At 66.1% G+C, this 27,501-nt stretch overlaps 4 protein-coding genes across 5 annotated transcripts in view; all 4 read left to right on the top strand.

Annotated features, from left to right (window-relative positions):
* The window catches only part of LOC122466143 (CD276 antigen-like), a 99,578-nt gene extending 72,412 nt beyond the window's left edge, over nt 1-27,166 (top strand). The window contains exon 7 of the transcript XR_006291451.1: nt 27,055-27,166. The gene's annotated coding sequence lies outside the window, so the exon portion shown is untranslated. The remainder of the gene's footprint in view (nt 1-27,054) is intronic.
* On the top strand, nt 374-5,045 carry LOC122466142. 2 transcript variants are annotated; one of them, XM_043548276.1, is made up of 3 exons: nt 374-528; nt 2,197-2,409; nt 3,985-5,045. In XM_043548276.1, exons 1-3 carry the CDS (start codon nt 465-467, stop codon nt 4,203-4,205), a joined length of 498 nt encoding a protein of 165 aa, XP_043404211.1. In that variant the 5' UTR covers nt 374-464; the 3' UTR covers nt 4,206-5,045. The 2 variants fall into 2 exon arrangements, with proteins under 2 accessions (XP_043404211.1, XP_043404210.1); XM_043548275.1 differs by having other exon boundaries at nt 2,197-2,532.
* Nucleotides 6,684-10,154, top strand: LOC119566299. Its single transcript, XM_043548273.1, has 4 exons — nt 6,684-6,796; nt 7,709-7,846; nt 7,989-8,360; nt 8,456-10,154. The coding sequence occupies exons 3-4, from the start codon at nt 8,028-8,030 to the stop codon at nt 9,239-9,241; spliced, it is 1,119 nt and encodes a 372-aa protein (XP_043404208.1). The 5' UTR covers nt 6,684-6,796; nt 7,709-7,846; nt 7,989-8,027; the 3' UTR covers nt 9,242-10,154.
* On the top strand, nt 10,293-12,889 carry LOC114022561 (tapasin-related protein). The gene is made up of 4 exons (XM_037898851.2): nt 10,293-10,749; nt 11,019-11,321; nt 12,013-12,128; nt 12,656-12,889. Exons 1-4 carry the CDS (start codon nt 10,353-10,355, stop codon nt 12,755-12,757), a joined length of 918 nt encoding a protein of 305 aa, XP_037754779.2. The 5' UTR covers nt 10,293-10,352; the 3' UTR covers nt 12,758-12,889.
* Nucleotides 27,167-27,501: the final 335 nt, after the last annotated feature.

The raw sequence follows: 27,501 nt of genomic DNA, 5'->3' as shown, positions 1-27,501 counted from the left end.
CTGGAGGGAGGAGAGGGTGTCCCGTGTCCAGGGCATTGACTGAGGCCTGGCTGGGCTCGGCCAGCCCTGCCCCCGGGAAGGGGCGACTGTAATCCGAGGGGAGCGGAGCCCAGAGCCGGGAGGGGTGACCCCCAGGCTGGGGTCCCCACGCCGACACAGAGCAGGCCTGGGGCAGGGAACCGCCCCCCATGCCTGGCTGGGATAGTCCGACATGGGTGCCATGGGAAGGGGACACAAGTGTCCTGGGGGTACTTGGGTCCTGGCCCCACGAGGCCATCGGCTGCCCCAGGATAAAAACAACCCAGGCAGACGGCACTGGCGTGCCTGGGGGGACGGGATGGGACGTCCCAGCCAATCAGGGGGCTGCTGGCCTCGTTCGGGGCTTATCGGGGCCCTGCCACACGGCTGGCCCTTTATCAGCGCAGGCCTGGCACGGCCGGTGCAGTGACGGTGCCTCCTGCCCCATGCACACACCCCCGGAGATGTGTCTGTGCGGGGCCGTACTGGCCCTGTGCTGCACGGCAGCTGGTGAGTACGGGGCCAGTCCCGCCGCAGGTCCCCTGGGTCTCCCCAAGACTGGCCCTCGCTGCCCTGGGGTGTCCCTGAGACTGGCCCCTCGCTGCCCCGGGGTTCCCCTGTGACCTCCTTGAGACAGGGCCCCTTGCTGCCCCGAGGTCTCCCTGAGACTGGCCCTCGCTGCCCTGGGGTGTCCCTGAGACTGGCCCCTCGCTGCCCTGGGGTTCCCCTGTGACCTCCCCAAGACAGGGCCCCCCACTGCCCCTGGATCTCCCTGAGACTGGCCCTCGCTGCCCTGGGGTGTCCCTGAGACTGGCCCCTCGCTGCCCTGGGGTTCCCCTGTGACCTCCCCAAGACAGGGCCCCTTGCTGCCCCTGGATCTCCCTGAGACTGGCCCTCGCTGCCCTGGGGTGTCCCTGAGACTGGCCCCTCGCTGCCCCGGGGTTCCCCTGTGACCTCCCCGAGACAGGGCCCCTTGCTGCCCCGGGGTCTCCCTGAGACTGGCCCTCGCTGCCCTGGGGTGTCCCTGAGACTGGCCCCTCGCTGCCCTGGGGTTCCCCTGTGACCTCCCCAAGACAGGGCCCCTTGCTGCCCCTGGATCTCCCTGAGACTGGCCCTCGCTGCCCTGGGGTGTCCCTGAGACTGGCCCCTCGCTGCCCCGGGGTTCCCCTGTGACCTCCCCGAGACAGGGCCCCTTGCTGCACCGGGGTCTCCCTGAGACTGGCCCTCGCTGCCCTGGGGTGTCCCTGAGACTGGCCCCTCGCTGCCCTGGGGTTCCCCTGTGACCTCCCCAAGACAGGGCCCCTTGCTGCCCCTGGATCTCCCTGAGACTGGCCCTCGCTGCCCTGGGGTGTCCCTGAGACTGGCCCCTCGCTGCCCCGGGGTTCCCCTGTGACCTCCCCAAGACAGGGCCCCCCACTGCCCCTGGATCTCCCTGAGACTGGCCCCTCGTTGCCCTGGGGGGTTCCCCATGGATCTGCCCGAGACAGGCAGGAGGGCGAGGGGGGCGGGAGCCAGCTCAGGGGGGAGATGAAAGCTGCCCCTGCTTCCCCAAAGCGGAAGGGCCAAGCAGTTCCCCTCATCACTCCAGGGCAGGGTGTGGGGACCCCAACAGAGCTGGGGGGCAGGGCCAGGTGGCTGGAGAACGGCCCTGCCTGGGGAGATTCAAGGCCCATCCAAAGCTGTGGGGGCAGTGGGAAGTGTCCTGCAGGGAGCAGGGGCAACTCCACCCCAGGAGGGGTTTCCCCACCGCAGAGGATGCTGGGAGTCAAACGGGGTGCCCTCCCGCCCCAGAGGATGCTGGGAGTGAACAGGGCACCCCCCGCCCCAGAGGATGCTGGGAGTGAACGGGGCACCCCCCTCCCCCAGAGGATGCTGGGAATGAAGGGGGCACCCCCCTGCCCCAGAGGATGCTGGTAGTAAATGGGGCCACCCCCCGCCCCAGAGGATGCTGGGAATGAAGGGGGCACCCCCCGTCCCAGAGGGTGCTGGGTGTGAACGGGGCACCCCCCACCCCAGAGGATGCTGGGAGTGAACGGGGCACCCCCCCGCCCCAGAGGATGCTGGGAGTGAACGGGGCACCCCTCTGCCCCAGAGGATGCTGGGAATGAAGGGGGCACCCCCCTGCCCCAGAGGATGTTGGTAGTAAATGGGGCCACCCCCCTGCCCCTCTCCCCGCAGCGGCCTGGCTGCAGGTGTCCGTGGGCCCCTCGCCGGGGCGGGGACGCCCCGGGCAGCGCGTGGTGCTGGAGAGCCTCTTCGGGGCCGGCGACCCGCCCCTGGACCGGAGCAGCTGCAGGTGCCGTGGGGGCACGAGGGGCGCACGGTGCTGGAGCTCGCCGGGGCGGGGCGGGGCGGGCGGCGCGGGCGGGACCCAGCCTGGCCGAGGACGAGGGGAGGAGCTGGAACCTCTCGCTGGTGCTGCAGGGCGTCACCCCCAGCGACAGCCGGGCCTGGACCTGCTGCGTCCTCTGCCCGCCGACCAGGCCCAGGGCAGCCTCACCCTGCGCGTGGCAGGTGAGCCCGGGGCGGGGGGGGAAACCGGCCACAGCGCCCCCTGCTGGGGGCACCGACCTGCCCGCACGGCCCGTTCTCCTGCCCCCACGGCTCCCCCTGCTGGGGGCACCGACCTGCCCGCACGGCCTGTTCTTCTGCCCCCACGGCGCCCCCTGCTGGGGGGCACCGACCCGCCCGCACGGCCCGTTCTCCTGCCCCCACGGCGCCCCCTGCTGGGGGCACCGACCCACCCGCACGGCCCGTTCTCCTGTCCCCACGGCTCCCCCTGCTGGGGGCACCGACCCACCCGCACGACCCATTCTCCTGTCCCCACGGCTCCCCCTGCTGGGGGGGCACCGACCCGCACGGCCCGTTCTCCTGCCCCCACGGCGCCCCCTGCTGGGGGGCACCGACCCGCCCGCACGGCCCGTTCTTCTGCCCCCACGGCTCCCCCTGCTGGGGGCACCGACCCGCCCCCACGGCCTGTTCTCCTGCCCCCACAGCGCCCCCTCCTGGGGGGCACCGACCCGCCCCCATGGCCCGTTCTCCTGCCCCCACACAGCGCCCCCTGCTGGGGGGCACCGACCCGCCCGCATGGCCCGTTCTCCTGCCCCCACGGCGCCCCCTGCTGGGGGCACCGACCCGCCCGCATGGCCCGTTCTCCTGCCCCCACGGCGCCCCCTGCTGGGGGCACCGACCCGCCCACACGGCCTGTTCTCCTGCCCCCACACAGCGCCCCCTGCTGGGGGGCACCGACCCGCCCGCGCGGCCCGTTCTCCTGCCCCCACATAGCGCCCCCTGCTGGGGGGCACCGACCTGCCCGCGCGGCCCGTTCTCCTGCCCCCACACAGCGCCCCCTGCTGGGGGCACCGACCCGCCCGCACGGCCCGTTCTCCTGCCCCCACGGCGCCCCCTGCTGGGGGGCACCGACCCGCCCGCACGGCCCGTTCTCCTGCCCCCACGGCGCCCCCTGCTGGGGGGCACTGACCTGCCTGCACAGCCCGTTCTCCTGCCCCCACACAGCGCCCCCTGCTGGGGGGCACCGACCCGCCCGCACGGCCTGTTCTCCTTTCCCCACGGCTCCCCCTGCTGGGAGCACCAACCCGCCCGCACGGCCTGTTCTCCTGCCCCCACACAGCGCTCCCTGCTGGGGGGCACCGACCCGCCCGCGCGGCCTGTTCTTCTGCCCACACAGCGCCCCCTGCTGGGGGGCACCGACCTGCCCGCGCGGCCCGTTCTCCTGCCCCCACACAGCGCCCCCTGCTGGGAGCACCAACCCGCCCGCACGGCCGGCCCTTCTGCCCCCATGGCACCCCCTGCTGGGGAGGTCCCACCTGCCCCACTACTCATAATGTCCGCACCCGCCTTGCCAGCGCCCCTCCCCGCGGCTGAGGCCATGGCTGGAGTGGGGCAGGCTGCCGTGGGGCCGGGACCTCACAGCGACCCTGACGCGGTGCCGTGCTGTTGTTGCAGACCCGTCGGCGCCCCCCGACGCCTGCCCCCTAGGCGGGGGCGCCCCACGGCTGCGGCAGCTGGAGGAGGCGATTGGGGGCTGCGTCCGCTCGGCCAGCGAGCTGCAGGGGCACCTGGCCTGGCTGGCTGCCGAGGTGAAGAGGTGTCTGGGCAGCCCGGAGGCCGAGGAGCGCCCGCCCCGGGCAGAGGCTGCGAGCGCCAACCGGACGGCGCAGGCCTGAGCCCGGGGGTCGGGGGCTGGTCGTCCGCCCAGCGCCCGCTGGGCTTGCAGCGTCCCCGGGCACAGCCCCCGCAGCCACGGGGCTGGGATCCCCGGGGACGGACGGGGACACCCACCTCCTGGCAACGGCTTCGTGTCTGCAGGGCGTGACCGCCACTCCGGGGGGCCGGGATCCCGCGCCTACAGGGGGACACAGGCCCCGTCTGCCCTGTGGGGCTCTGGGCTGACTTGAGCCGCTGGGGACGCCGGGGGCCGGATGTCAGAGGGGGAGGCCGGCTGGGTACAGGGGCTGACGGCTGGGCGCCCGTGGGGGGTCTGTGTCCCTGCCCTGCTGGCTGAGCCGCTGGGAGACCCCGGGTAGCGAGCTGGGCGGGGACCGCGGGGTGGGGGCGTCCATGGGGGGCTGTTGTTCGGCGTGTCGGGAGGGGGCTGCGCGGTGTGTGATCCCTGCCCAGCGCGGTGCCAGCTGCAGCGCACGGATAAGGAATAAAACGCTGGGTTGATCAATACAAAGTGACGCACGCTGGAAAACATCATCCCAACGACAGGCACAGGATGATGGGGCTGAATGAGCTGTCACCACTCCAGAGAGATCTCGGAGTCACTGTGGCGAGGTCTCTGAAAACACCCTCGCAATGGGCAGCGGCCGACACAAAAGCGACCAGAATGCTGGGAATCCGCAAGAAAGGGAGAGAGGATAAGGCTGAACGTATCATGTTGCCTCTCTATCGATCCCTGGTTCGCCCACGTCTTGAACACTGGGTGCGATGTGGTCGCCCCATCTCAAAAAAGATAGACTGGAATTGGAAAAGGTTCAGAAAAAGGCAACAATGGTTAGGGGTATGGAGAGGAGAGATTAATCAGACTGGGACTTTTCAGCTTGGAAAAGAGACGATGAAGGGGGGATATGATAGAGGTCTATAAAATCATGACTGGTGTGGAGACAGTGAATCAGGAAGTGTTATTTACTCCTTCTCATAACATGAGAAGTAGGGGCCCCCCAATGAAATTAACAGGCAGCAGGTTTAAAACAAACACACAAAAGCATTTTTTCACACAACGCACTGTCTACCTGTGGAACTCCTTGCCAGAGGGTGTTGTGAAGACCAAGACTAAAAGAGTGTTCAAAAAAGAACTAGATAAATTCATGGCGGCTATTAGCCAGGATGGGCAGGGAGGGTGTCCCTAGCCTCTGTTTGCCAGCAGCTGGGAATGGGCGACAGGGGATGGGTCACTTGATGACTCCCTGCTCTGTTCATTCCCTGTGGGGCACCGGGCACTGGCCACGGTCGGGAGACAGGACACCGGGCTAGGTGGACCTTTGGTCTGACCCACTATGGCTGTTCTCATGCTCATCACGCACCCTGTGTCCTGCTGCCAGCTGGTGTCCGTGTGTCCTTATCCCTGGCGGCTCCGGCTCCAGCCCCTGTGCGGGGCTGTGCAGCGACTGGGTCCAAGTCTTCTCCCCACAGTCATTTGCCCTGGGCTTCACCCCCCCACGTCCCCCGATTCCCCTTTGGGCCCCGTCCCGGGGTGGCCCCCTGCCAGGGTGGGCAGGCTCTGGAGTGGCCCCCTGCCAGAGCCCCCCGGCGGCACCGGGCCCCTCCACCTGCTAGGGAAGGAGGTGCCGGGCGGTGGCGTCGTGGTGAGCAGAGGCGGGCAGGGCCGGTGCGAGCCGGGCATGGCCGACCAGGTGCTGAGAGCTGTCGCCAATGCGTACGGGGCGGTGGTGCCGGGCCGCCGCGTGTGCTTAGCCCCACAGCACAGGAGGGAGGAAATGCCGCACGCCCCACGGAGACGGGGGTGTCTCTGGTTACCCACGTTTCCCCTGGACTGTGGGGGCCCCGGGCCAGGCTGACTGCACCGGGCCTCAGGGGACACCCCGTCTGCTCCCCTGGGGACTGGGGGGAGCTCCCCGAATGCACCTCTCCCTCTCCACCACATCCAGGGTGCCCTGGGCCAGGGCCTGCACCCCCCTTTGCACCCTGCCCCGGGCAGCGCCGCCTGCGGGAGCCCTCAGGGAGCGACGGCCCCCATGCCCACAGGGGGGCGGGGAGCTGCTGCCCCATACCCGGCTGGGAGGAGGGCATGGACAGAGCAGGCCAGGGAGAGCGGGGGGGGGGGTCTCTGTGGGGTCGCCCAGGAGGTTGGCACCCCAGGGGTTGCCGTGCTGGCACCGTCCCCGCGGCCCTGGACCCCCCGGCCTGGACGTGGAGCCAGACGAAGGCAGCGCTGCAGTGGGTGCGGGGTCTCCCCGGGGGTCACCCCCAGCCGGCCGGCCCGACCCCACCCCCCAGCGCCGGGCGAAGGGCCCCCCCGCAGGGGAGCGGACACAGCCCTGCCCGGAGGCGCAGCTGCCCTCACACCGGGCGGGGGGGGTCCGGCCGTGGCTGCGGGCGCGGGGGCTGCGGGGGCCCGGGGGGGTCCACTGCCAATGGCTCCGAGCTGCCCCCCCCCGGGGCCGGGCGGGGCTGGAGCTGCCAGCAGCGAGGGGAGGCGCAAACATTGCGCAATTCTCCAGCTTTCGCTTTCGCTGCGCCCTGTCCGGGGGGGGGCAGCTCGGCCCTGCAGCTCACAGCCCCCCCTCCCGAGGTCAGTGGCGGGGGGGGCGAGCAGCGGGTCGGGGAGGGGGGGCTCAGTACGGGGGGGCGGGCTGGGGTCCCTGCGCTCAGGGGCTGCGGCGCTTCTGGCTGCGCAGAAACTAGAGTCTGGGGCTAAGGCAGAGAAACGAGCCAGGACGCCTGGGTTCTTTCCCGGCTCTGGGAGGGGGTGGGGTTTGGTGGTTAGAGCAGGGGGTCTGGGAGCCAGGACTCCTGGGTTCCCGGCTCTGGGAGGGGAGTGGGGGCTGGTGGTTAGAGCAGGGGGTCTGGGAGGGGATGGAGTCTGGCGGTTGCAGCGGAGCGGGGCTGGGAGCCAGGACGCCTGGGTTCTTTCCTGGCTCTGGGAGGGGAGTGGGGGCTGGTGGTTAGAGCAGGGGGGCTGGGAGCGGGTGGAGTCTGGCGTTGCAGCGGAGGGGGGCTGGGAGCCAGGACTCCTGGGTTCTTTCCTGGCTCTGGGAGGGGAGTGGGGGCTGGTGGTTAGAGCAGGGGGGCTGGGAGCGGGTGGAGTCTGGCGGTTGCAGCGGAGGGGGGCTGGGAGCCAGGACTCCTGGGTTCCCGACTCTGGGAGGGGGTGGGGTTTGGTGGTTAGAGCAGGGGGTCTGGGAGGGGATGGAGTCTGGCGGTTGCAGCGGAGGGGGGCTGGGAGCCAGGACTCCTGGGTTCCCGACTCTGGGAGGGGGTGGGGTTTGGTGGTTAGAGCAGGGGGGCTGGGAGGGGGTGGAGTCTGGTGGTTGCAGCGGGGGGAGGGGGGGGCGCTGGGAGCGAGGACTCCTGGGTTCCCGACTCTGGGAGGGGGTGGGGTTTGGTGGTTAGAGCAGGGGGGCTGGGAGGGGGTGGAGTCTGGTGGTTGCAGCGGGGGGAGGGGGGGGCGCTGGGAGCCAGGACTCCTGGGTTCTCTCCTCAGTCTTCCAGTGATTTGCTGCAGCGCCTTGGGCTGATCTCCCAGCCTCGGTTTCCCCAGCTGTGCAGTGGGGATAGCAGCAGTCCCCCTACCCCGCAGTGCATTAGGGAGGCCTGTCTATCCCCTGCAGCCTTCCCCGAGGTGAGATGTGGGGCAGGGGGTGATCGCTGGGGACCTCCCCCAGAAGCCGTCTCCGTTAGCCTCGGCCCGCTCCGTAGCTGGCTGGTCCAGGGGGTTGGCTCCGGCTGCAGGCGCTGACCCTGCTCTCTGCGTCCCCCCTCAGGGCACCGTCCCGGGGCGTGAGCAGCAGCCCGGTGCGGCTATGGCGGAGGCGCTGCGGACCCTGAACGCAGATCTGCTGGCCATCAGGGGGGCGCTGGAGGCCGGCAGCCCCGCGGGGACCCCGGCCGCGGCCCTGCGGGAGAAGCTGGCCCAGGAGTTCCTGGCCGTGGTTCACGGTTTCCACGCCCGGTTCGCTCAGTGCCGGCGGATGCGGGCTGGAGGCCCGGCTCCAGGAGGTCTCCGGGGACCCCGGCTGCTGGGTCTGCATCGGCTGCACCCGGGCGCTGACGCACTGTCTCTGGGAGGCCGGGCCGTGGTGCCGGGCCTGGCACCGCAGGGCCGCTGGCTACGAGAAAACCCGCACCTACTACTGCCGGCCGGGGCCGGGGGCTGGGGGCCGGGCTCTGCACCGTGAGGCACCTGCTGGGCCGGTTCTGTGGCACCCACCCCCGCTGCGTCAGGAGCGGCCCGGCCGGCATCGTCTTCCTGGTGACCTACGCCCGGCGGGGCAGCCGGCCGGGGGAGCCCGCCGGGCACACGGAGGCCCTGCTGCGTGGCATCGCTGCCCACTTCCGCCCCCGGGGGGCGCCGGCGGACGAGCTGGTGCAGTTCCTCAAGGACGACTTTTCCCAGCTGATGGGCCAGTACCCGGGCTACCTGGCGCAGTGCCAGGCCATGAGCCAGATCCCCCCGGCCTGCTTCCCGGGGCGGGCCCGGGAGCTCCTGGCGGGGCTGGGGCCGGCGGAGGGGGTCCTTGCTGGCACGGTGCCGGACGGGGTGGTCTCCATGCGGCCCTGCCTGTGGGAGGTGGGGGCGGGCGAGGCGCAGGCCGGCGAGAAGCTGCACACCTACTTCACCAGGCTGGACGGTGCCCTCGATGCCAAGCAGCTGCTGGAGGAGATCTGGGGCCACCCCCGCTGCATCAACAGCCCCCCAGGGCTGGCGGGGCAGCCGGGGGACCCGGCCGGGGGCCTTCCTGTACCTGGCCATATTCCGGAGGGCCTGCCTCCCGGGCGGGCCCTGAGCGAAGGGGCCGACCCGGTGCCACTGCCCAGCCCCGAGCGCGTGTGGCTGGGGAGTCCGGATCCCCGGCCAGCGCCCTTGCCAGGAGCTAACCGCAAGCAGGGTCCCTGGAGGACTCGTACGGCGCTGTGCCACGCGAGGGATGAGAGGGAAACCGAGGCAGCCTGCTGCTTCCCCCCGCCGACAGCTGGGACCTCAGCCACAAAGGCAGCGACGGCGTGTTCCCACTGAGGGCTCTGCAGGTGCCGGACAATCTGCTCCCCCGCCGGCACCTTGGCGGCTGTCCCGGTGCCCGGGGCCTGGGTGAGCCTTGGACACCGAGCCGGGCTGCTGCCATCTGCCATGCTCTGCGCCCGGCCAGGCAGAAGCAGCTGTGGCTGGGGAGGGGTGTTACAGGCCTGTCCGAGGCAGCCCTGGCCGCTTAGGTTAGGCCGCCCACAGCCGGACGTTCACAGCACAAGGAGGAGTCGCCGCACCTCGGAGTAACGGCTCCCGCGTCCCCCACGGCGTGGTGGCTGGCATGGGCTGGGCTCTGAGCGCCCCACGGAGCCAGCTCAGCAACCCCTGGGGCCCAACACGCCCAGGGCCAGGGGCGACAGAGGCGCAGAGGGAGGAAGGGATTTGGCCCAGGTCACACAGACCATTGGTGGCAGAGGTGGGAACTGGACCCAGGAGTCCTGGCTCCCTGTCCACTGCCCGACCCTCCGTGGGGCTGCAAAGGGGAGGGGAGAGTGTGTGGGGCCAGGGTTGATCCCCCCACGCGTTGGGGGGCTGTAACCCAAAGCATCCTCGGGGCCCCTTTCAGCCTGACACCGCCTGGCTGCGAGCAGGACTCTGTGGTTCGCACGCGGGGGGGTCGGGGGGTGCTATTCTGAGACACACACACCTCTGCCGGGTGTATTTTAAGCCGGCGGGGGAATGACGCAGCCCCAGGAAGCAGGGGAGGCTCAGTCCAGCCTCACCACCATGGCCGTGGGGATCGTGCTGCTCCTAGGGCTGGGGAGCGCTGGTGACTATGGAGGGAATTGGGGGGGCTGCCTCTCTGGACCCCCATCTGCCCCGGCCGATGCCCGGGTGTGAGGGGTCCGGATCCCAAAACCACGGGGGGCTCATTTGAAAAAACAGCTGGTCGTGGCTGGCTTGGGACGGGGGGGGGGGGCAGGGACTCGGATGGGGGCCTTTCCCCTCTGGGGGGCACCAGCTCCAATCCCGCCCCAGGGCAGGGGACTGGCTGGGTCAGGGGGTGGGGGATGGGGCGGGGAATGGGACGGGGGCCTTTCCCCTCTGGGGACGCTGGCTCCAATCCCGCCCCAGGGCAGGGGGCTGGTGGGCTGTGGGGGGAATGGGACACGGGCCCTTCCCCCCCCCCAGGACCCTGGATCTGTGTCGTTCTTCCCCCCCAGCCGGCGCTTTGCCCGTCTCCACCGACCCCTCCCCGGTGACGGCGCTCCTGGGCTCCGACGTGCTCCTGACGTGCAGCTTCCCCGCGGCCCCGCGCGGTGGGGTGAGGGACCAGGCGCTGCTGGTCAGCTGGTACTTCCGGGACCAGAGAGTGGCGGAGCTGGACGGCATCTCCATCAGCACCCGGGCGGGCCCCATCCTGTTCTCCCAGCAGCAGGGCCACGCCCAGGCCTCGCTGCTCCTGCCCGGCGTCAGGCTGGCCGACCAGGGCCCCTACCGCTGCTCCGTCCGCTACGCCGGGCAGCGCGGGGAGGGGAAGGTCCAGGTGCAAGTTGCAGGTAGGGGCGCAAGCCCAGGGGCCTCCCAGGGTCGTATTCCCGCTGCCCGGGGAGCTGGGGCCGGGTCTCTGGCAGAGCGGGGGGCCCAGGCGCGGCCCCAGCCCCAGAGCCTCGGCCAGGGTCAGGGTCTGCGGGTGCCAGGGCAGGGGGTCAGCAGGGCGTGGGCAGGGCGTGGCTGGGGTGATGGTTAGCAGGCGGGGTGGGCATGAGTCTGCCCTGGAAGACCCCCCTGCCGGGCTCTCTGGACTCCCCGTCTCTGTCTCCCCCAGCGCTGCCGCGGGTCGAGGTGCCCAGCCCCGTGGTGCGGAGGGAGGAGGACAGCGCCCTGGTGTGCTGCGTGCGGGGGTTTTACCCCCAGGACGTCGCAGTGTCCTGGCTCCGGGACGGGCGGGAGCTAAACGCCTCCTTCGTCTCTGCCGCGCGCCGCGGGCACCAGGACGAGACCTTCAGCCTGGTGAGCGTCTACAGCTTCACCCCCACGGAGCAGGATCTGGGGGCGCTCTTCTCCTGCCGGGCACGGCACCCCGTGCTGAACCAGTCCCGCCAGGCCGACTTCCGGATCACCTTCAGAGGTGAGGCCGCCAGGTTGCCCTGGCCTGGGTGCCCCTCACTGCGGTATCAGCCCCACCACGTCCAGCCCCGTCCAGCCAGCAGGGCAGCTTGTTCCCCTCCGTCATTCTCAGGGGTCGGTTCTCCGGGCTCACAGCCCAGGCTCTGCTGGGGGACGGGTCCTGGGCTGCAGCTGGGAATCCCCTGTCCCATTACCCCTCGCCCTCCCCGCTCCGTCCCCACGGAACGATCCTGGGCTGGGCCGGTGTCACGGCGTCCCCGGGCGATGCTCTGACCTGCTCCCCACAAAGCCGGGCAGGACTCTGGGGGAGTCTCCTCTCGGGGAGCAGCCTGTCTGCAGGACACACAGCTCACCCGGCTCCACCTTCCTGGGTCTGACCTCGGAGCCTTCAGCCTCCTCTGCCCCTCCAGGCGCTTCCCACAGCGAGTCTGCCCAGGCGGGGTCCTGGGGAAGCCAGAGGGTCCCGCACCCCCGGGGGTGGCTCCCACTGGGGCAGGCAGGTCCCTGGGGAGTCCGAGCGTGTGTCCGTGTGATACCCCCGGAGCTGGGGTCGGGGGCCGGAGAACCCGGGAGTCGGTGGGCGCTGGGGTCCCCCGGGGGATTGGCAGTCGCGGGGCGTGGTGGTGGGGTCGCGCCGGGGAGCAGGGAGGGCAGCGACTGGGAGGTCTCTCTGACGTGTGCGTCCCCAACAGCTGGCGGCCTGGAGATGGGGCTCAGGGTCATGCTGTGGATGCTGCGAGGGTCACTGCTGCTGGCCATGGCCATGGGGGGCTGGCTCTGCTGCGACACCGGCAGCCGGCCGAGGAAGGTGAGGGCTGAGTTTGCTCAGCGAGCGCCCAGCACTGGCCCCAGCATCGGGCCCCTGGCTAACACGGACCCCTCTGGCCCTGTCTGCGCTGGGTCTGACACGTCCTCCCCTCACCCCTCGTTCGCAGGGACGGCAGGGGGTTGGGGTGAGCCCAGAGCCCGTTTCGCTCCGTGCAGCCTCGTCCCGACCAGGCGCTGGTAGGGCCAGAGGCTCCTGCGCGGGGCGAAGAGCTGGGACCTTTCGGGTGCCTGAGAGACATTCCCGGGAAGGCACAGGAAAAACGGGGCCTGCCCCAGTGATATTATGGGGTGCGGGGGGGGCATCACCCTCACACACGGGCAGAAGCGACCCCCAGGAGTTTGTTCGTAGCACCTTGTCCAGAGAGACACCCCGGGCTGGAGTCAGCACCTGTAAGCAGCCCTAGACCGCCGAGGGGCCTGGCCCCTGTGGAGACAGGGCCCTGAGCTGCGACCCACGTCTCTCCCTCTGGGCACTAACGCTGCTCTCCCCCCACGGCCGGTGCACAGATGGTGGAGGAGATGGTGGAGCAGGCGACGGAGCGGATCTGGGACCCCCTGCGTCAGACGTTCCAGCGGGCCCGGGAGGCGATCTCCTCGCGGAGCCGATAGGAGGATCCACCGCGGCCCGCAGCACCGTGGCTCTCCATCCCGCAGCACTGTCCCTGCCTCCAGGGCCCCCCTCGGCCCGTGGGCACCCCGCGCGCCCGCCTCCCAGCAGCCAGTTCCTGCCCTTGCTGCTCCGGGGAGCGACTGAGCTGCCGGCCGCGGCAGGAGCTCTCTGCAGGGACACGGCCTGTGTCCCCTCTCGCCCCCGTGTCCCCGGCCCCTCGCTGCGTCCGGTGCGTGGGCGGGGTGTGGTTTTCTCTCTGCTCAGCGCTCAGGCCAGCAGCCACGCCGTCTCTCTGCACACCCTGTGCAGCTGCAGTTACTGGGCTGGGACCCCTCCCTGATCCCCACAGACCCCTCTGCTGGGAGCCAGCGCTCGGGCCAGGCGTCGCCTGGGGCCGGCTGGGCCCTGCTCCTCCCTGCCTGGCACCCTCGGGCACACACACGTTCGCCTTTGCCCCCTGCCCCAGCTCAGGTGATCTGCTGAATGATCATTTACATCTTAGAACGAGGTCAGCTGCTTCTTAAATTCGTGCAATAAAATTAACGCTGCCGTGCAAATATTTCCCCAGCGTCCAGAGGCTCCTGCCTGCCCCCCTGCCCCAGCCCCTGCTTGTTAAATCCGCGCAAATAAAACGAAGTCCGCTCTGCAGGTAGGAGGACGGGAAGGGAGGGCAAGATCCCTTTGCAATGGGCTTCGCAGGGACCTGCAGCCGGGTGTTGCTGGAGGAGGCCGGGTGGCCACGTCAGCACAGGGCCACGTGAGCGCTAAGAAACCCTAGCTTGAGTGAGGAGCCTGGGGCCAGGGCTTGGGGTGGACTGGCAACCCGGCCAGAGCTTTACGCAGCCAGACCCCTCACCTGCGCCGCAGGGAGCCCTCCAGCCGTGCAAACGCTGACCATTGTCCAAGCCCCAGGAACGGCAAACGTGGGCACGTGGCCAAGACATAACCACAGGTGGGGAACCAAACCCGGCTCTCAGGGGGATCTCGGGCCGGCAGGGCGGTGACGCCCTGAGCGCTTTTCTCCCCAGAAGGGGAACCCACGGCCTGCGGACCTGTGAGCGTTCGTGGTGCGGATCCTGCTTCGATGCTTGTCTGCCCAGTTCTGTGACTTTGCTCGCCCCGATCGCGGCGTTAATAAAACTCAGACAGTCTCTGTGCGTCTCACACGCTCAGCTTCACCATCGCGCTCCGCGTAGCCAGCCGAGAACGAACCTGTCGCTCGCGACAAGTGTCCCTGGCATTGGCTGTGCCCGGCCGGGCCCTGCTGCGCCCAGGCTGAGCCCCACCCCGGCACGGCCCCTCGGGGCAGGGTCACAGGCCGGCAGGGCAAGGTCCAGGCAGCCCGGGGCAGGCTGCAGTTCACGCCTTTGGAGCAAAACCCCACCCCAAAAATCTTCATCCGACAAGAGCAGGGAAAGGGCGGAGGCAGGGAGCTGCCTGCAAAGCACCCCTGCCCCTGGGCGTCCGGGACCAGGGCCGGTCTGGCACTGAGCCGCCTAACGAGCGCAGCTGGCCCCTGACGGGCTCCGGCGCCTGGCTGGTGGGAAGACTCAGCAGACAGCAGTTCACCCCGGCAGCAGTAGTAGGTTGGTGGCTGTGATCGTGCCTGGGCCTGCGTGGTGACCCCACCCCGAGCCCCGGCTCCTATTGCCGGCCCCGGGTTTATCCTGGGGTGCAATTCCTGATACCGGCTCCTGCTCTGACCACGGCGTGAAACAGCCCACGTCCCCGTCCCGGGCGCTCTGCTTGTCCCTCAGACCCCTCCCCCGTTCGCTGTTCAGCTGGGGGGGGGTATGGCCGGGGGCTCTGTCAGACCCCTCCCCCATTTGCTGTTCAGCTGGGGGGGGTATGGCCGGGTGCTCTGTCAGACCCCTCCCCCATTCGCTGTTCAGCTGGGGGGGGGGTATGGCCGGGTGCTCTGTCAGACCCCTCCCCCATTCGCTGTTCAGCTGCGGGGGGGTATGGCCGGGTGCTCTGTCAGACCCCTCCCCCATTCGCTGTTCAGCTGGGGGGGGTATGGCCGGGTGCTCTGTCAGACCCCTCCCCCATTCGCTGTTCAGCTGGGGGGGGTATGGCCGGGTGCTCTGTCAGACCCCTCCCCCATTCTCTGTTCAGCTGGGGGGGGGTATGGCCGGGGGCTCTGTCAGACCCCTCCCCCATTCGCTGTTCAGCTGGGGGGGGGTATGGCCGGGGGCTCTGTCAGACCCCTCCCCCATTCGCTGTTCAGCTGGGGGGGGGTATGGCCGGGTGCTCTGTCAGACCCCTCCCCCATTCGCTGTTCAGCTGGGGGGGGGTATGGCCGGGTGCTCTGTCAGACCCCTCCCCCATTCGCTGTTCAGCTGGGGGGGGGTATGGCCGGGGGCTCTGTCAGACCCCTCCCCCATTCGCTGTTCAGCTGGGGGGGGGTATGGCCGGGGGCTCTGTCAGACCCCTCCCCCATTCGCTGTTCAGCTGGGGGGGGGTATGGCCGGGTGCTCTGTCAGACCCCTCCCCCATTCGCTGTTCAGCTGGGGGGGGGTATGGCCGGGTGCTCTGTCAGACCCCTCCCCCATTCGCTGTTCAGCTGCGGGGGGGTATGGCCGGGTGCTCTGTCAGACCCCTCCCCCATTCGCTGTTCAGCTGGGGGGGGTATGGCCGGGTGCTCTGTCAGACCCCTCCCCCATTCGCTGTTCAGCTGGGGGGGGGTTATGGCCGGGTGCTCTGTCAGACCCCTCCCCCATTCTCTGTTCAGCTGGGGGGGGGTATGGCCGGGTGCTCTGTCAGACCCCTCCCCCATTCGCTGTTCAGCTGCGGGGGGGTATGGCCGGGTGCTCTGTCAGACCCCTCCCCCATTCGCTGTTCAGCTGGGGGGGGGTATGGCCGGGTGCTCTGTCAGACCCCTCCCCCATTCGCTGTTCAGCTGGGGGGGGTATGGCCGGGTGCTCTGTCAGACCCCTCCCCCATTCGCTGTTCAGCTGGGGGGGGGGTATGGCCGGGGGCTCTGTCAGACCCCTCCCCCATTTGCTGTTCAGCTGGGGGGGGTATGGCCGGGTGCTCTGTCAGACCCCTCCCCCCTGTGACGAAGCGGGACTGTTCTTAATGTTTCCTCTGAATACTGTAGGGGTGCCTCAGTTTCCCCTATGCAGTTCTTAAGCCTCTAGGGGGTGGGATAAGGGGGTGTAATTGTCGCAGAGCAAAGGGCCAGTGAACATAAATGGCGACACCCTGTTTCCTGGCCACTGATGGCCTGGGCCCTTCCCCCCTGCCAGGTGAGAGCTACAGGGTTTGAGAACAAAGGAATCCGGTGCCCTCCTGCCCCGGAAAGGAACAAAGCCCAGAGGAGGAGGGGCTGGAGGGAGTTTCAGTTTGGGGCTGGCTGGGACATGGAGTGAAGGGCAGACGTGGTTGTCTGGCTCACTGCCCCCGAAAATGGACCCAGCTGAGGGGTCCTGTTCTCTGCACCTACAAGCTCTGTGTTAGACCATGTTCCTGTCGTCTAATAAACCTTCTGTTTTACTGGCTGGCTGAGAGTCACGTCTGGCTGCGGAGTTGGGGGGCAGGACCCTCTGGCTGCCCCAGGACCCCGCCTGGACGGACTCGCTGTGGGAAGTGCACGGAGGGGCAGAGGAGGTTGAAGGCTCCGAGGTCAGACCCAGGAACGTGGAGCCGGGGGAGCTGTGTGTCCTGCAGACAGGCTGCTCCCACAGAGAGGAGACTGCCCCAGAGTCCTGACTGGCTTCATGGGGAGCAGTTCCAGAGCATCGCCCGGGGACTCCGTGACAACATCGAACGGAGCGGGGTCACTTTACCCGGTGACCTGGGGAAGTTCGAAGCCACCAACGTTCCCATGGATGCCCCAGCATCTCTCCCATTCCTTGGTAGGAGTTACACCAGGCCCTTCCAGTTTCACGCCCTCCCTTAGGTCGGGGGTGGTCGATAGCACTCGCAGGCTGCATGTGGGAAGGTTTCTGCGGCCTGTGCCCTTTGGCCACCCCAAAACCCCAGGGGGTCAAACTGGGATCGGGTCTTCTCCCAGCTCTCCAGTCTGGAGGGCTGCAATTCGGGCTCTCTTGGTTAAGAGCCCCCATCTTGACCTGGGCAACATACTGTTCACTTACAGAACCAGCATGGAGACATCCCTTTCTCCACAACCTTGTCTCCCCAACAAGCTGGCCAAACACAGCCACTGGGTTATAGGACTGTTTAACTTTCTGAACAGCTTTCACTCCATCTGAGACCTTCTCAAAGCTCTCCACACTGAATCCTTCAACAGGAAAGTCAGTGGATCCATTCACAACAGAAAATTTCTGGCTGTTAGGAACTGAAACTTTCTTGATTAAATCACTTTCACACCCTTCAGTGGCAGTAAACTGCTTGCAAAGACTCCCTAAGGATTCCTTTCCCTAGGGCCTTTCTATGCAACAATTCACCCCTCCCAGAAATTCTGCTCTTACCCTCTTTACCTAGGGCTTGCTCTAGAGGAACACGTTCCTGAGCAACAACAGACCCTTTCTGGGTCTCTCTCACATCCAGAATTACCTCTGGCCCATCCGGCGGATTCCTACACAATCCCCTTTCAGGCAAACTGACAGACTTCCTAGATAAAAGGTCAGAAGCATTCTCCTTCCCTTTGCCACACACAAGTCCAGGAATCTTTTCCTTCTTGCGACAGGTTTCCACACCCTCAGTAGGTAACACAATCACACACCTTCATGCTCTCCTTGTGCCCTGGCTAGGATCTCACCCTGATTAGACAGAGTTGCTGCACCCTTTCCCAACCACACACTAGCAACAGGCAAAATACAAGCACCAGAATTGTCTGGGCTCTGGGATTTTACATAGACACTAACTGGATGCGACCTAGTTACAGGACCATTCTCCCGAGCAGACACAAACTTAGGACCCTTCCCTTCCTGGGCTTTAGATGAATCCAGAACCAGCTCTGAGACAACTGCACGACCCTCAACCTTCACAGGCTGAAAGGCCCCTTCTGTCCGCTCCACAGAGAAAGAAGAGCCGGACACACTTTCTCCTTTCCCAGACACACAGCTTGGGATCTCATTCCCCTGGCCCCAGCACACAAGGCTGGTCACAGACAACTGCTTGGAGATCAGGGTAGCTCCCTCCATAGGCAAGTCAATACCCCTGACAGACACAGGCACGTTTCCTTCCCTGTCCCAATTCTCCACCCAGCTAACAGGTAAGGTCCAGGGACTCTCATCTTCCACTCTCCTCGCCTTCCCACCCTGCTGACTAGACACAGCCATCAGCTCACAAGGCTGCCTAGGCTCCTCCAGACTTTCCTTACCAACACCTTGCCACTCCCCACAGATCCCCTGCCCTGCCTGTGTCTCCCCCCACTCAGCTGGGGTCTCAGCTCCCACTGTGCTCAGCGCTGCCCTTGCTGTCCCAGTGGGGTAGGCAGCGAGCTCGCTGCTTTCCTCACTGCATCAGAGCCAGCCTGAGCCCCCTCTCCGGAGTGCAAGGGCGCAGGGAGCATCTCTCTGTCCCACCCAGCCCCAGGGGGCTGGTTACAGGCAGGCAGGTAGCCTGAGCCTAGCGGCTCCTCCCTGCTGCCAGCCAGGTCATCTGCATTTTCACTGACCATTTCCCTCTCCGCCGATTGGTTCCCTGGATTCAAATTCAAACCCTCGGCCGTTACAGGAGCAGGGCCTGGATCATGCCCCAAAGAGACACAGTCCCCCCACAACAGGGTCTCACAGCTGATATCCTGGAGAACCCCAGCGACGAGCCAGCCCGACCCCTCCTGGGTCTGCACAGGGATCTAGGCCACAGGCAGGGCAAGGGGCTTCATCCCTGGGACCCTCACCCAGCTCACACAGCCCCTCAGCATCTGAGGCTGCACCACCCAGGGCCTGACAACAGTTCTCTCTGTCCCAGGGTCTCGCCACCCCAGGAATGTCTCCCCATTGACCATCCCCTTTCGCTCCCACTGGTGGTCCGAGAGGCCTGACCCCAGGAAACTCCACACAGACATATCGGTTGGGACCAGGAGTGGGAGCCCGTCCACCTCCCCACCCATCGGGCTGATGGAGTCTATGGCCTTGGGACCCAGGAAGGGAGCTAGACACCGGGACTTTTCCGCAGGGTCCCCCTGGTTCAAATCTCCAGCCTGCTCAAAGGCAGTGAGGTGGCATCCACATCCCTCCTCTCCTTAACCAGGGGCAGCGATTTAGTCTCGAGGTTCCCTGCGGAACTGGGCCCCCGGGGTCTATCCCCACTCACCCCTGGGAGGTCCCCTAGGCCTCTCCGCTCCCCACCGCCAGTTCATGCTGCTGCTGCTTCTGCAGCTCTTTCTCGGGCTCTCGCTGTCTCTCACCGTCCTCTTGCTCTCTCGGACTCAGCTCCAATCCCGTCCGTCTCCGATCCCCGGATGGGGAACCCGATCGTGAAGACCCTCGTCTAGTCGGGGACAGGAGTCTTGGCGCTGCCTGGCTCCCACTCCAGCTGCTCCCAGATCCTGCTATCGCCCCATTTGGGGTCAGGAATCTGTCCCTTAGAGCGGTCATCCTCCTCCAGCTGCACGATGAACTGTGCTTTGGTGAACTTTCCAATGCTCAACCCTCTCTTTCTGCACAGGGTTACAATGTCCTTCTTAAGGAGACGGTGACAGGCCATCACTCCGCTCTTCCCAAGTTGTTGTGGACTCACAGGCCTGTGTGCTCCCCACGGTTTCCAGGGAGAACCCCTAGTGTGCCAGCCCTTCTCGAGGTCACCCCCTCTTTGCCAGGGTCGAGCCGCAGACTCCTCCGCCCCTTGGACTGCTCGCTGCAATCCCCCGGGGGACCCTGTTACTGCAAAAGTCCTTCTCTCTCCCAGGGCCAAGCCGCAGGCTCCTCCACCCCTGAGACTGCTCACCGCAGTCCCCAGGGGGACCCCATTACTGCACAGTCCTTCTCACTGGTCACACACTCCCAGGGGTTAACCGCCCCCTGTGTCACGGAGTGTGGGGGAGTCCAGGCCCTGCACCCCTCTTCCTGGGATTCACTGAGACTCTCAGCCAGCCAGTAAAACAGAAGGTTTATTGGACAACAGGAACACAGTCCAAAACAGAGCTTGTGGGTACACCCAGGACCCCTCAGTCAAGTCCTTCTGGGGGAGCAGGGAGCTTAGACCCCAGCCCTGGGGTTCCCTGTGTTCCTCCACCCAGCCCCAACCTGAAACTAAACCCACCCAGCAGGTTCCCTGCTGCAGCCTCCGTCCACATTCCCGGGCAGAGGTGTTACCTCCCCCTCCCCCTCCTGGCTCAGGTGACAGGCTCTCAGGTCTCCCGTCCCCAGGGCACATTCCCAGGTCAACACTCCCCCCTCCCTGCTGCGTCACATCATCACATCTCTCCCCCCTTCGAGACTGAACTGAGCGGGGTCACTGTGACCAGTGACCTGGGGAAGTTCGGGGCCCCCTCTCCGGGACAGCGCATCCGCTATCAGGTTGGCACTTCCCTTCACGTGGACCACGTCCATGTCGTAATCCTGCAGGAGCAGGCTCCACCTCAGGAGCTTGGCGTTGGCTCCTTTCATCTGGTGCAGCCGGGTCAGGGGAGAGTGGTCGGTGTAGACGGTGAAGTGTCGCCCGAAGAGATAGGGCTCTAGTTTCTTGAGGGCCCACACCATGGCCAGGCACTCCTTCTCGATGGCCGCATAGTGTTGCTCCCGGGGCAGCAACTTCTTGCTCAGGTCCACGATGGGGTGTCTCTCCCCCTTTTCATCCTCCTGCATTAACACCGCCCCCAGTCCCGTGTCGGAGGCGTCGGTGAACACCACAAAGGGCTTGTCAAAGTCTGGGTTTGCCAGAACTGGGCCACGGACCAGAGCCTCCTTCAGCGCCCGGAAAGCCCCCTGGCACTGCTCGGTCCAGACCACCTTGTCTGGCTTCCCCTTCTTGCATAGCTCAGTGATGGGGGTGGCTATGGCGCTAAAGTGGGGCACAAATCTTCGGTAGTATCCTGCCATCCCAATAAAGGCTTGGACCTGCTTTTTGGTGTGGGGAGCGGGCCAGTCTCTGATCACCTCCACCTTGGCTGGTTCCGGCTTTAGGCGGCCGCTCCCCACCCGATGGCCCAGGTAAGATACTTCAGCCATCCCCACCTTGCACTTCTCCGCTTTGACAGTCAGCCCAGCCCCCTGGAGTCGGTCCAGCACTTGTCTAACCTGGGACACGTGGTCCTCCCAGGTCTGGCTAAAGACACAGATGTCGTCAATATACGCCACGGCAAAACTCTCCATCCCCCTCAGGAGCTGGTCCACCAGGCGCTGGAAGGTGGCCGGCGCTCCCTTGAGGCCGAAAGGCAGGGTCAGGAACTCATAGAGCCCAGGAGGGGTGATAAAGGCCGATTTCAGCCGGGCATCTGCATCCAGCGGCACTTGCCAGTAGCCCTTTGTAAGGTCCATGGTGGTAAGGTACCGAGCTCCTCCCAGCTTGTCTAGGAGCTCGTCCGGCCTGGGCATGGGGTAGGCATCCGATACAGTGATGGCATTGAGTTCCGATAGTCCACACAGAACCGGACTGACCCATCCTTTTTGGGGACCAGCACCACGGGCGAGGCCCAAGGGCTGGCCGATGGCTGGATCACCCCCAAAGCCAGCATGTCCCGGACCTCTCTTTCCAGGTCCTGAGCGGTTTTCCCTGTGACTCGGAAGGGGGAGCATCTTATCGGCGGGTGCGACCCTGTCTGCACCCGGTGGACAGTCAGATTAGTGCGTCCAGGCTGGTTGGAAAACAGCTGTCGGTGCGGATGCAGCACCCCCCTGACCTCAGCTTGCCTCCCAGGCGGCCTGTAGTTTGTTCTTTCTCACGGGGATGAGAACCATCACCTGGTCCCCGGTGGCGTAGGCCCGGGCCCGCGCCGTGCGGTCATACCAGACCTTCTGCTTCCTCTGGGCTCTGGCCAGATTCTCCCTGGCCAGGCCCATGAGTTCAGCCAGTCTCTCTCGGAAGGTCAGGACATACTCCACCACTGACTCTCCATCGGGAGTGGCCTTCCCCTCCCACTCGTCTCTCATCAGGTCCAGGGGGCCCCTCACCCTCCTTCCATATAACAGTTCGAAAGGCGAAAATCCGGTAGACTCCTGGGGCACCTCCCTGTACGCGAACAGCAGGTGAGGTAAGTACTTGTCCCAATCCTGCGGGTGCTGGTTCATAAAGGTTTTCAGCATCATCTTTAGCGTCCCGTTAAACCTCTCCACCAGCCCATTGGACTGGGGGTGATACGCTGAGGCCCAGTCGTGCCGGACCCCACATTTCTCCCACAAGCACCGGAGCAGGGCCCACATGAAGTTGGAGCCTTGGTCTGTCAAGACTTCCCTGGGGAACCCCACTCGGCTGAAAATGGTCAGGAGCGCATCTGCCACGGTGTCTGCTTCAATGGAAGCTAAGGGCACTGCCTCGGGGTAGCGGGTGGCGAAATCTACCACCACCAGAATGTATTTCTTCCCCGACCGGGTCGTCTTGCTGAGAGGCCCCACGATGTCCATGGCCACCTTCTGGAAAGGCTCCTCTATGATGGGCAAAGGTCTCAAGGCCGTTTTCCCCTTGTCCCGGGCCGTCCCCACCCTCTGACAGGGGTCACAGGATCGGCAATACTGCTGGACGGTGGTAAAGACCCCGGGCCAGTAAAAGTTCTGTAGCAACCTCTGCCGGGTGCGCCGGATTCCCTGGTGCCCTGCGAGGGGGATGTCATGGGCCAGGGACAGGAGCTTGCGGCGGTACTTCTGGGGGACCACCAGCTGCCTCCTGATCCCACAGGACTCCCCTTCCCCTGGGGGAGCCCATTCTCGGTACAGGAACCCCTTCTCCCACAGGAACCTCTCCTGGCAGCCTCTCCTCATGGTCCGTCCCACACTGAGGTCGGCCAGGTCCCTGAGCTTCCGCAAGGAGGGATATTTCCTCAACTCGGCCTGGAACTCAGCGGCTGGGGAAGGGATGGGGCCCGGTTCCCCCTCCGTGGCCAGGTCTGAGGCCTCAGCCTCTCTGAGCCGTGCCCCTCGGCGCTCCCTCCCCACCCGAGTAGGGTCTCGCGCCTCCAGTGTGGTACCCTCCCCAGGGTCAGGTCGCAGGGCCCCTCGCCGGCTCTGGCTACAGGTCACAACCAGGGCGGTCTGGGGGTCGCTTGGCCAGTCCTCTAGGTCTCCCCCCATCAAAACTTCAGTGGGCAAATGGTGGTGTACCCCCACATCCTTGGGGCCCTCCTTGGCCCCCCATTTCAGGTGTACCCTTGCCACGGGCACCTTAAATGGGGTCCCGCCCACCCCCATCAGGGTCAGGTAGGTGTTGGGCACCACCCGATCTGGGGCCACCACCTCGGGCCGGGCCAGCGTCACCTCCGCCCCCGTATCCCAGTATCCATTGACCTTCCTCCCATCCACCTCCAGGGGAACAAGGCACTCTCTCCGGAGGGACAGCCCCGCGCCCACCCTGTAAACTGAGCACCCTGAGTCCAGAGCCTCCAGCCCTCTGGCGGGGCTGGCCGGGGGTACTCTTCCCTCCTGAGCAGGTGGTAAACTGGTAGCCCCCCTTTCCTGGGTCGCCTGCCCCTCGTCCAGCTGAGTCCCTACCCAGTTAACCCTGGGTAGGTTGGGTCTGCTCAGTTTGTCCCTGAGCCCGGGGCACTGGGCCCGTACGTGGCCTCTCTGGCCACAGTGATAGCAGCTCAGGTCACGTTGGTCCCCTCGAGCGGGTCGGAGGGGCCCAACACCAGGCGTTCCCCTTGGGAGGGGGTTCTCCCTATTTCCCCGCTGGGAGGCCCCATGGTGACTCTCTCTCTGCATCGGGGGGGGCCTGTTCTTTTGGGACTCCTCCCGGCTACCCCCTGACCGACTGTTCACAAACTCGTCGGCCAGCTGCCCTGCGTGCTGGGGGTTCGCGAGCTTTTTGTCCACCAGCCACAGCCTCAGGTCGGAAGGGCACTGTTCATACAGGTGCTCCAGTACGATCAGGTCAAGCAGGTCCTCTTTAGCTTGGGCCCCAGCTGTCCACTTGCGGGCATATCCCTGCATCCGGTTGACCAGTTGTAGGTAGGTGACCTCAGGCGTTTTACGCTGACTCCGGAACCTTCTCCGGTACATCTCGGGGGTCAGCCCAAACTCACGGAGCAGGGCCTGTTTGAACAGTTCATAGTCCCCTGCCTCTGCCCCTGGCATTCGGCTGTACACCTCCACGGCTTTGGGGTCCAGTAAGGGGGTGAGGAACTGGAGCCTGTCTGCAGGGTCAACCCTGTGCATCTCGCAGGCATTCTCAAAGGCCGTCAGGAAGCTATCTATGTCCTCCCCCTCCTTCCGCTGGGCCAGGAGGCACTTATCAAAGCTCCTTGCAGCCTTGGGTCCCCCCTCACTCACCATAGCCGGGGCCCCACTGCTCCTCATCCTGGCCAGCTCCAGTTCATGCTGTCTTTGTTTCTCCTTCTCCTGACGCTCCCTCTCCTTCTCCTCCTGCTCATGTTGACGTTGTTTCTCCTTCTCCTGACGCTCCCTCTCCTTCTCCTCCTGCTCATGTTGACGTTGTTTCTCCTCATGTTGACGTTGTTTTTCATGATCCTCCAGCTCCCTCATTTTCCTCTCCCTCTCCCATTCCAGCCGCATCCGCTCCAGGGATGGGGAGCTCCGCCGGGAGGATCCCCTGCTGGCTGCTGGGGTCAGGGGGCCCTCGGTATTTGCCGGGCTTCCCACAACCCCTCCCTCAGGCATAGGTAGGAAGGGTCTCGGGGTGTCCTGGGCAGCAGTCTGACCCCTCCCAGCCTGGTCAGGCCCCAGGGCCCACGCTGGGTCCGCCGGGCAGCTTCCCTCAGGGACAGGGATCGGGTCGTCCAAGCGATCCCTCTCTTCCAACTGGGCAATCAGCTGTTCCTTGGTGGACCTCCCGATGTGCAGCCCCCTCTGCCTGCACAGCTCCACCAGGTCGCTCTTAAGGCGTTTAGCGTACATCTCCCTGCTGGCCACTCGCAGGCCGGGCAGCTTTCCACGGTTTCCAGGAAAAGCCCCTCGTGTGCCAGTCCTTCTTGAGGTCACCACCTCTTTGCCAGGGTCGAGCTGCAGACTCCTCCGCCCCTGGGACCGCTCGCTGCAATCCCCCGGGGGACCCTGTTACTGCAAAAGTCCTTCTCTCTGGTCACACACTCCCAGGGGTTAACCGCCCCCTGAAACCGTCTCTCTCTGAATCTTCAGCACACCTTCGTTTTACTGTTTACACATCTTCGTCAATCCCCCTTCGTTTTACTGTTCCCCAGTCACTTACTGCAGGAAGCGCCGTTCACGGGGTGCAGTAGATCCCACCGCTGCCACCAGTTGTCACGGAGTGTGGGGGAGTCCAGGCCCTGCACCCCTCTTCCTGGGATTCACTGAGACTCTCAGCCAGCCAGTAAAACAGAAGGTTTATTGGACAACAGGAACACAGTCCAAAACAGAGCTTGTGGGGACACCCAGGACCCCTCAGTCAAGTCCTTCTGGGGGAGCAGGGAGCTTAGACCCCAGCCCTGGGGTTCCCTGTGTTCCTCCACCCAGCCCCAACCTGAAACTAAACCCACCGAGCAGGTTCCCTGCTGCAGCCTCCGTCCACATTCCCGGGCAGAGGTGTTACCTCCCCCTCCCCCTCCTGGCTCAGGTGACAGGCTCTCAGGTCTCCCGTCCCCAGGGCACATTCCCAGGGCAACACTCCCCCCTCCCTGCTGCTTCACATCGTCACACCCTGAAACCGTCTCTCTCTGAATCTTCAGCACACCTTCGTTTTACTGTTTACACATCTTCGTCAATCCCCCTTCGTTTTACTGCTCCCCAGTCACTTACCGCAGGAAGAGCCGTTCACGGGGTGCAGTACATCCCACCCCTGCCACCAGTTGTCACGGGGTCCCCGGGCGATGCTCTGGAACTGCTCCCCATGAAGCCAGGCAGGGCTCTGGGGAGTCTCCTCTCTGTGAGCAGCCTGTCTGCAGGACACACAGCTCACCCGGCTTCCACCTTCCTGGGTCTGACCTCAGAGCATTCAGCATCCTCTGCCCCTCCGTGCGCTTCCCACAGTGAGTCCGCCCAGGCGGGGTCCTGGGGAAGCCAGAGGGTCCTGCCCCCCAACTCCGCAGTCAGACGTGACTCTCAGCCAGCCAGTAAAACAGAAGGTTTATTAGACGACAGGAACATGGTCCAACACAGAGCTTGCAGGTGCAGATAACAGGACCCCTCAGCTGGGTCCATTTTGGGGGCAGTGAGCCAGACAACCCCGTCTGCCCTTCACTCCATGTCCCAGCCAGCCCCAAACTGAAACTCCCTCCAGCCCCTCCTCCCCTGGGCTTTGTCCCTTTCCCGGGCCAGGAGGTCACCGGATTCCTTTGTTCTCCAACCCTTCAGCTCTCACCTTGCAGGGGGGAAGGGCCCTGTGAGGATGTGACGCAGCAGGGAGGGGGGAGTGTTGACCTGGGAATGTGCCCTGGGGACGGGAGACCTGAGAGCCTGTTACCTGAGCCAGGAGGGGGAGGGGGAGGTAACACCTCTGCCCAGGAATGTGGACACAGGCTGCAGGAGGGGGCCTGCTGGGGGGGTTTAGTTTCAGTTTGGGGCTGGGTGGAGGAACGCAGGGAACCCCAGGGCTGGGGTCTAAGCTCCCTGCTCCCCCAGAAGGACTTGACTGAGGGGTCCTGGGTGTACCCACAAGCTCTGTTTTGGACGGTGTTCCTGTTGTCCAATAAACCTTCTGTTTTACTGGCTGGCTGAGAGTCTCAGTGAATCCCAGGAAGAGGGGTGCAGGGCCTGGACTCCCCCCCAGCCTCAAACTGAAACCCTTCCTACCTATGCCTGGGGGAGGGGTTGGGGGAAGCCCAGCGAATACCGAGGGCACCCTGACCCCAGCAGCCAGCAGGGGATCCTCCCGGCGGAGCCCCCTCTGCCTGCACAGCTCCACCAGGTCGCTCTTCAGGCGTTTAGCGTACATCTCCCGGCTGGCCACTCGCAGGCCGGGCAGCTTTCCACGGTTTCCAGGAAAAGCCCCTCGTGTGCCAGTCCTTCTTGAGGTCACCACCTCTTTGCCAGGGTCGAGCTGCTGACTCCTCCGCCCCTGGGACCGCTCGCTGCAATCCCCCGGGGGACCCTGTTACTGCAAAAGTCCTTCTCTCTGGTCACACACTCCCAGGGGTTAACCGCCCCCTGGAACCGTCTCTCTCTGACTCTTCAGCACGCCTGGTCCCCGTCAATCCCCCTTCGTTTTACTGTTCCCCAGTCACTTACTGCAGGAAGCGCCGTTCACGGGGTGCAGTACATCCCACCTCTGCCACCAGTTGTGACGGAGTGTGGGGGAGTCCAGGCTAGGGCTCCGAGAGGTGCGGCTCCAGGAGGCGGAGGGGCTGGACCCCCGAGGGAGAGCGGACCCCCGAGAAGGGCTGTCGCACTGAAGGGGGTTCCCCCCGGGGACATCACGCACGGGGCCAGGAGTCCGTGACAGCCCGTCACTCGGCCTCTCGGGTCCCCTCTGGGCAATGGGGATAATAGGGCTGCCTGCCCCACGGCGGGGCGAGGCTCTGATGGGGGGCGGGGACCAGAGCCAGCCTGTGGCCCTGCCATCTACCGCCTCAGCAGGCGTTAGCCGGACCCAGCTGGCTCCCGGGGCAGACTAACGCCCCGGGCCCAGCCTGGGACAGCGCCGGTGTCGGGCTGGCCGTGCCCCCGCGGGACCCCCGGCGTGCTGGGTGGGCGGGGGGCAAGGTCTGTCCCAGGGTGCACCTCCCTGCCAGCGCCGGGCAGGTGCGTCTGAGCCTCGCCCCGCGACA

Source organism: Chelonia mydas, chromosome 6, assembly GCF_015237465.2.
Source record: "Chelonia mydas isolate rCheMyd1 chromosome 6, rCheMyd1.pri.v2, whole genome shotgun sequence".
Lineage (NCBI taxonomy): Eukaryota > Metazoa > Chordata > Testudines > Cheloniidae > Chelonia > Chelonia mydas.
The sequence above is the reverse complement of the archived record's forward strand: the minus strand, read 5'-3'. Positions and strand labels throughout refer to the sequence as shown.